Raw genomic sequence first — 7,990 nt, 5'->3', positions numbered from 1 at the left:
ATATCGACCCAGGTCTCAGCTGTAAGGCAGGATTACATGAGATACAGTGGCCTTCTCCTACCATGATGCTCATGGTTTTTCTGACCTGCACCTGTTTTCCTTTCCTAGTCCTAGAAGGGGCTTCTCTGGGGCAAGACGAACCTACTCAACCCACAAACGTGGCAGAGTGGCTGGTTACGGGCCATTTGCTCCACTTCATCCCAATAAGCAGCAGGCACAGTGGCCCCAAGGAGACAGTTCCAGCAAGCAGTTAGGTGATGAAATTCCCTACTTCCTCTACACATCGCATGGTAACAAAAGAAGCTGATCATTATTATGTGGTGGTGAAGACCTCTGGCTCTAGAGACAGGCAGAGCTGGTTTCAAATCCCTTGAACTCATTTACTTACTAGCTGTGTAACACTGGGCAGTTATGTTTCACTCTTAGAACCTTGGTTCCCTCTTCTGTAGTCCTGGCACATGATTGGTGTGGTCTAACATGTAGGAAGGAGCAAGGTGTTTAGATATAGGCAGTGCTCCATCAGGAATGGCTATTACTAAAGTCTCCCCTCTTGCATTTAGAGAAGTTTCTGAGAACTATGTTCCTGTATTAATCAAAGGAGAAAGAAAAAAAAATCACATTATATCACCAATTCTCATAAAATTTTTAAAAAGACATCCTGCAAGGAAGTCCCTGGTTGCCCAGTGGTTAGGACTCTGTGCTTCTATTGCAGGCGGCTTGGGTTTGATCCCTGGTCAGAGAATCAAGATCCTGCCAGGCAGTGCATGCACGCATGCTCAGTCGCTTCAATCATGTCCGACTTTTTGTGACCCTATAGACTGTAGCCCTCCAGGCTCCTCTGTCCATGCGGATTCTCCATGCAAGAATACTGGAGTGGGTTGCCATTCCCTTCTCCAGGGATCTTCCCAACCCAGGAATCGAACCCACATCTCCTGTCTCCTGCACTGGCAGGCAGGTTCTTTACCACTAGCACCACCTGGGAAGCCCACAAGGCGGTAGGCATGGTTAAAAAAAAGGGGGATTAAAATACCTATGGTAAGAAAAGTACCACCTGAAAAGATTTAAGGCTTTACAGTTTAAAAGCAGCTTAGAGTCTGGTGGTCCAGTGATTGAGACTCTGCACGGTCACTGCCAATGGCCCAGGTTCAATCCCTGGTAGGAGAACTAAGATCCCACAAGCCTTGCAGCTGAAAAAGAAAAAGTCTACATTTAATGCCTGCCAATCCCTGTGATAAGCTTCCCTCGTGGCTCAGTTGTAGGGAGTCTGCCTGCCAATGCAGGAGATGTGAGTTCGATCCCCTGGAGAAGGAAATGGCAACTCAATCCAGTATGCTTGCCTGGGAGATCTCATGGACAGAGGAGCCTGGCAAGTTATAGAGTTCACAGGGTTGCAAAAGAGGTGGATGTGACTTAGCAACTAAATAGCAACAGTCCCTTGGGAAGTAGCATTTATCCCCATTTTACAAGTAGGGAAACTAGGGCTTTCAGGTAAAGGTAAAAGGCACAGGATGAATTAATGGTGGAACACCAGGATTTCAAGCCTTCTAAAATACAAATTCAGCACTCTGGAATTCACAAGACAATTTTGTGTTTACTGAGTACTAAACTTACGTTGTTTAGACATGTTTGAAATGGCATTTCAGGAACCCAGGGTGGAGTGACCAGGTTAGCAATATGGTTAGAGATCACTTGTGACTACCCTAAAAAACAGTGTCCCTTGGTTCTGGGGGACATGGTGGGCATAAGCTGCCCCCCACCCCCCCACCTCTGACACATTTGAGAAATCTTTTATTAGAAGATGTCCCAGAAGGCAACATTTTAAAATCAGGCAATCAGTATTCACAACTAAATACAAAATTTCAGGTAAATCTACCTTTTAAAATAAATCAGACTTTTGCAACAGAATTGCCCCAGAGTTTTTTTTTTTTCTTGTACAAAAACAATTAACACCACTTTGCAAAAGGCATACAAAAATACAGTATTAAAAAAAAGACTGCTCCCAGCATAATACCCAACAGCAGCTTATAAAACACAAGCTCTTCAGGTGAGACATCAATAACCTACATCCCACCTGTTCTCCAAAGACAGTTCCAGAAGTCAGTTGGCTCCCCAAAACCATGCTCCAGAAGCAGGGGGCTTTTTGCAAGTTCCACTGGGGTTCTCTGAGGCCAGGAAGCAACCTCAGGAACAGACCATCATGCATAACAGGTTTAGAAGTAGCAGCTGGCTTCCCAGAGCCACATATAGCACTCTAGAATTCTTCCCTCCCCCATTTTCAAACCCCCATCCAGTAGGCACCTGCTGCCCTGGGCGGAGTGCTGGAAGGGCCGATCTTTCTTCCAGGCTAGACTTAGGGGCTGCTGAGGTTGCCCATGTGACACTTGTTGGGTTAGGTGCCTGGAATCCACCTGGAGAGGCTGAGCCCAGTTGGGTAAAATCCATCATGGTCCACTGAGCAGAGCTCCTGGAAGCTTCTTAAAAACCCACCAGGAAGCTAATCCGCCTTCTGGAGCACTGGATGAGTCCCAGCGGCTCTCCCAGTAAGAACTGCAATAAGGCCCAGATTCTGGGAATGAGATTCTGACTCATGTCAGGCTGGCAGAGGGCCCAAGGGTGGCTAGAGGGACAGGAAGCTCCTTGGAGTTGCAAGAGAAGCACAGGTTTGTATGGTTCTAGCATCACCGACTCAATGGACATGAGTTTGAGTAAACTCCAGAAGTCGGTGATGGACAGGGAGGCCTGGCGTGCTGCAGTCCATGGGGTCACAAAGAGTCAGACACGACTGAGCGACTGAACCGAACTGAGTAGAACTTCAAACTTATCAGTCAGGGGTTGAGATGAGAGGGAGGTGGGAAAGAGGAAGTGGTACAGCTCTTCCCCTTCAGGTGCCTGACATCTGCTTTGAGAGGATTTCCAAGATGGAAAACACCTGGGCAGGGAACACGTTCGCATCCAGGACTCCAAACCTTCCCCCAGCCACAGGCTGGGACCCTTGCCCTGTGTCCTGGGGAAGTATTTCTGACCTGTGGGAAATAGCCTTAGAGCCCATTGCATAACAAAAGTGGAAGGAAACCAAAAAAGTTCCTGGTGAGGATGGGATGGTCTCTGCCCTCAGAGGAAAGGGCCCGGAGGGCCTTGAGACAAAGAATCTAAGAGGCCAAGCGCTTTAAAAGTTCTCAAGATCGCAGCATGGAGAGTGGGAGGAGGGGTGTCACCTAACATGGGAATACATGTTAAAGGTTTCTGACTCCTCAGCTACTGTAAAGTGTCTGACAGTGAGGTAATGGTCCCTGTTGATCAAGTCTGCGAGCTCGTCTTCACTTAAGACAGCTCGTATGTCTCTTGGAAAAAGGAGCCTGGGGAGAGCATCCAGGCCCAGCTGTCCTAGCGTCACCCCAGAGACACCAGTGGGAGCATCCTTTCTCAGTCTAAGGCTCATCCGCAGTGTGAGATTTCATGCAGGCTGGAGCCCCCTGACAACGTCCACCACCTGTTGCATAGCATCTGTCAGGCTTTTCTTCGGAGCTAGTGAGCTCAACAGACCCCAAGTCTCCTCAGTGCTGCCTGCCTGAGAAGCCAAAGGTGCCAGAGAAGCCACTGCACTCCCGCAAGTCAGGGCAGAGGGAGAACCGGGTTGCAAGGTTTCCAAGAATGCGAGCCCTTCTTGTGTGTGCAATGCATTCTGGGAATCTATTGTCCAGGCCACCCCACCTGAACCGAAATGTGCAAATTCCTAAGGGGGAGAGGGGAGGTTAAGAAATAAACTTGGGTCTCTGTGAAGACAGAGCAGTCAGACTTTGGTCAGTTAGTAGCCACTGAGGTACGCGATTCTCTTCTGCAGCTGTTGCTGCCGACACCGGAGCTGCCTTTTCTCCGTAGCCATCCTCTTCTCAGCTCCCACTAGGGCTTGCAAGTATTCCAAGGCCTTGCTCAGGATCACTACTTTGGGGGCCTTGGAGCAGGTGGCCAGGGTAGGGACCTGATCCCTCAGGGCCAAGAACCTGGAACGGAGGTCATTCCGCCTTTTGCGCTCCAGGAAGTTATGGTTCTTCCTCTTGGTTATGTCCTCAGTGTCAGAACTGACAGGTTTGGGGTTGCAGGGCTGGGAAGGCTCGCTTTCTACAGGTGGGAGACTCACAATTTCTTCATCTGCCTCATCTTCCTTTTCTTCTGGTGCTTCTCTCTCCAGACCGTCTTCACGGGGCCCTGGCTCTGGAGCCTCTCCTTGGGAGCAGCTTTCTGGAGGAAAACGGGCAGCATAGTTGTGCTGTTGTTGATGGATGGAGATGTGGAAGTGTTTCATGCAGGGGTCCAAAGGGTCTGCTCGCACCGTGATGGTGACTGGCTTCCGGACACCCAGGGACTGCCTCTTCTCCACTGTCACAACGTCAATTTCTTCACCCTCTGTCCGAGAAGAGAGATCAACAGAAGAAACACACCCCATGAGAAACACATACACAGACCCTATGCTGGAGTTTGGGAAAGGAGGTGGCATCTTCCCAATTTTGATATAAACAAATTCAAGTGGGGAGAAAGACAACTGATTCAATTGTATCAAGGCTAAGGGTGGTGTGAAGGAAAGGAAGGGAAATAAGCAAGAAGGAAAATATTCTCCAATTTCTCTTTGCACAGCAAGGCTTAGATAAGAACAAAAGGCAGACCCAAGCCAACAGCCCCCAGTCTGCACAGGCTCTCCCCTCCCCCTCTGTCGGGATGGAGAAAAAGAGCTATCGGCCTGGGACAAAGTTTTAACTATAAAGATCTTCCCAGTCGGGCTCTTTCATACCCCATCAGAATTGTAAATGAGGGGTCTGTGGGCAGAGCTGCCCTTTGTTCCAGCCCAGCACAGCCTGCACTTGGGAATTGTTACTTTTCACAAGTTATAAATCCTATTATTCCCCCACCTCTCTATTCTGCCATCCTTTTCAGCAGAAGAGTCAGAGAAGGGAGGGCTACAACCCATCCCTCCTCACCCACAGAGGGGAGGGAAAGGGTTTCCCTTAGGAGCATTTTGCTCCTGGGTTCAATGGGTTTCTAAAGTCATCCATCATTTATAGGTCGCCTGCCCCACCCACTTCCCTGGACCAGAAGAGGATTGGATTTGTGATCGCAGGTCGGCAGAAGCCGCAGGAACTTCACAAAGGTACAAAAGACCATTTCCAAGCTACCTGTTTTAGGGGGTCAGGAGTTGGGGCGCAGGAGTTGAGCGGCAAGGGAATGTCTTGATACAGGGGCCAAAACACTAGCAACACCTGGACATGCCTCTATCATTCCCTTACTCCAAGATCTCTTAGGTTACCCCAACCAGGAGAGGGACAATTAGGGGAGAACGTTACTGCTCCGCACTGTTTTGCAGCCTCCACAGAGAAGGCCACCTTTATGCATTTCAGCCTGACAACAGAAGAGCTCAGTTCTCAGCCTCTTTCGCAAATCACGAAGCTTGAGCCCCTTTGTCAGGAAGGCTTCCATTGTGTGGACAATCGCATTATTTCTCCATTAATAAAACCTGACCATTCAGCCCTCCTGGCCCCAAGACCTGTGATTGGCTGGCTGAGCTGAGTTTGGAATGCGGTCTTACTCAGCCCCGAGCCCCTATTGGCTGAGCTTTGCCGTCAGTCACTCTCCCCACCCCCCTCATTGTTTGCAATCTGTTGCATTTTGTTCTGGGCCATGTGGCCTGTGAGTGAACCAGGAGCTTGCAAACAGGTTCAGGGTAAAGGGCAGGTTAGAAAATGATTCAGGAGGCTTCCCCACATCCCAAACCTTTAATACTTCAGAGTTAAGCCCCATAGCTGGGGAAGGTTCTGCCTAAGAAAAAAATGTGAGACACCATTCTCCTTTTCAGAGAAAATGTCTAACTCTACCTAGACAAGGACATGTCCTCAGCTGGATGATCAGGTCAAACTCCCTAACATGCAAAGGGAGAAACTGAGACCCAGATCAGCCAAGTCCACATAGCACCTGTATAACATTCTGGATCTAAAACTAAGATCTCCAGATTCCCAAAACAATGCACTTTCCACTCTACCATATCAGCTTTTGCAGAGATACATCTTTATTGGTTTCTTGATCTCAAAGTTCCCATTCCAGCCATTAAACAAACAAGGTCTTGGTGTAAAAAGCAAGCAGGTTAAAAATGACCTTAACAAAAGCAAGCAGGTTAAAAGTGAACCGGGAAAATTTTTTTTTTACTTTTAATTGTGTTTCCTTCCTTATGTTCACCATTAAGTGTATGACAACCTCCAAACCCATTCCCCAGTTCCCTCTAAATGGTCACATAAATTATTCTTAAAAGCTACTTGAGTTTTCAGTCCTGATTTATCTGACACAAGCCTCAGTGTGCACCCTATAAAACACCCTCCCCAGTATTTCTCATGGGCACCTCGAAGAAGAGGTTAGGCTAAGAATGACATAGTCTGGTGGCACAGATGCAGCAGGCTGTGCTCAGTGAGATGTACACCTGCATTCAAGGATGGGGCAGGGGAGCCTGGAGCTCCATATCTGTGACCCCCAGCACTAACCCCAGAGCTTAGCACAAAGTAGAGGCCAGTGAACATTTGTTGAATACAAATGAAGCAGCTGAAAGCCCTCAGATGAATTGTTCCTAGAGGAACACCTTCCCACCACAGGCCAGAGCAAAATGGCAAGATGTACCACTTCTCAGATAACCAATAAGTTCCTCTAAACACCAGAGAAGTGCCTGGTTGGGATGGAGGATTGAGCAAAAGAAGCTGGCCGGATGGCAGGAAGCTGGCGTTCACTTCTGGCGATTTCCTATTTCTAAGCCTCGGTTTTTCCATCTGTTAATGGGGAGCAGTCATTCCTCCACTACTGTCTCATGGGTGATGGTGAGGATGAATACGTGGTAAGAGGTGGGGATGGAGGAGGAGCCATTATTGTCATTTTAAAATAAAGCAGGCAGGAGACCAGGTTTTTTAAAGGATGAAGGCTTTGGCTTTGCACAAAAGGCTTCTCAGCTTCTCTCCCCAAGGGAGTGAGTTTCCCAGAGAAAGAGACAGCAACAAAAAAAATTTAAGTCTGGAGTGACCCTTAAGGGACCCCTTCCAGCCTTCGGAGGGCAGAAATCCCCTATGGTCCAATCCCCGTATTGTTCTCCCTAAGCGCCAAGCCTCACCCTGTCTCCCTTGTCCCCTGGGGCTCCAATCATCATCAAAGGGACGCTGGCTCCCACGCCACTTCTTCAAACTGTTTACTAACACTCCCACGTGCCAGACAGACACCGCTGGGGGCTACACCGGCAGCTTCAGCCGAGGAAGAGGGAGGTGGCGGAAGGGCTTGCGCAGACCCAGTTGCCGGACCTCAGCGGCAGAGGTTTGGCCACCCATGGGGTGCCCCCTCTTGGATGACCCGGGGCGGTCCTTACCCGAGTCGCTTGGGCTCTCGGACCCCGAGCAGGCCTGGGTCTTGGGCTCGCCCAGTGGACAGGGGGCAGCGGGCGCCGGGTTGCCGGCTTCGAGGCTGGGAGCGCAGTCCGGGGCGGCGGGCGCCTTGGGCGGGTTCCCCCGGGGCGCGCCAGCGGCGAGCCGGTCGCTCACCGCTCTCTCCAGCCGTTCCCGGGCCGAAAAGCCGCTCCACATACAGTCTCGGCGGATGATGGAAGCGTAGTTCCTGCCCCAAGCTTTCGAGTGACCCCGGGATTCTGCATCGTCCCCGGCGCCCCCTCCGGGCCACGGCTCCGGAGGACCAATTCCGGGGCCCGCGTCTCCGTCGCCGGGACCGGAGCTCCAGGGCGGCGACGTGGGGGGCGACGGCACGAGCTCGAATTTCTTCCAGATGTCCTCGCTGGGCGCCGTGGAACGGTAGAAATCCTCTCCGCAGTCATAGTCGTAGAAATAGTGCTGGTACGAGTCGAAGTCCATGTCCGCTCCCTGCGGGAGGGAAGGGGGACGTGCTGACCCAGGTGCGGGCCCAGGGAGGGAAGCGTCCCCCGGCCCCCCAGTACAGCTGGCTGCCAGGCTCTCGTACCTCT

General features: G+C 50.6%; 1 protein-coding gene across 1 annotated transcript; it reads right to left on the bottom strand.

Annotated features, from left to right (window-relative positions):
- Positions 1 to 1,484: 1,484 nt before the first annotated feature.
- Positions 1,485 to 7,977, bottom strand: MYCL (v-myc avian myelocytomatosis viral oncogene lung carcinoma derived homolog). The gene is made up of 2 exons (XM_010862730.1): positions 7,385 to 7,977; positions 1,485 to 4,404 (listed from the first exon to the last, which is right to left on the bottom strand). Exons 1-2 carry the CDS (start codon positions 7,878 to 7,880, stop codon positions 3,806 to 3,808), a joined length of 1,095 nt encoding a protein of 364 aa, XP_010861032.1. The 5' UTR covers positions 7,881 to 7,977; the 3' UTR covers positions 1,485 to 3,805.
- Between the last annotated feature and the right edge of the window lie 13 nt (positions 7,978 to 7,990).

The sequence above is a fragment of the Bison bison genome, unplaced genomic scaffold (assembly GCF_000754665.1).
Source record: "Bison bison bison isolate TAMUID 2011002044 unplaced genomic scaffold, Bison_UMD1.0 scf7180017864484, whole genome shotgun sequence".
Taxonomy (NCBI): domain Eukaryota; kingdom Metazoa; phylum Chordata; class Mammalia; order Artiodactyla; family Bovidae; genus Bison; species Bison bison.
The sequence above is the reverse complement of the archived record's forward strand: the minus strand, read 5'-3'. Positions and strand labels throughout refer to the sequence as shown.

Coding starts and splice junctions, on each gene's coding strand:
- MYCL (XM_010862730.1), bottom strand. CDS start 7,880: ATGGACTTCGACTCGTACCAGCACTATTTCTACGACTATGACTGCGGA. Junction 4,405..7,384: donor CGAGAGCCCAAGCGACTCGG/GTAAGGACCGCC, acceptor CTTCTCGGACAG/AGGGTGAAGAAATTGACGTT.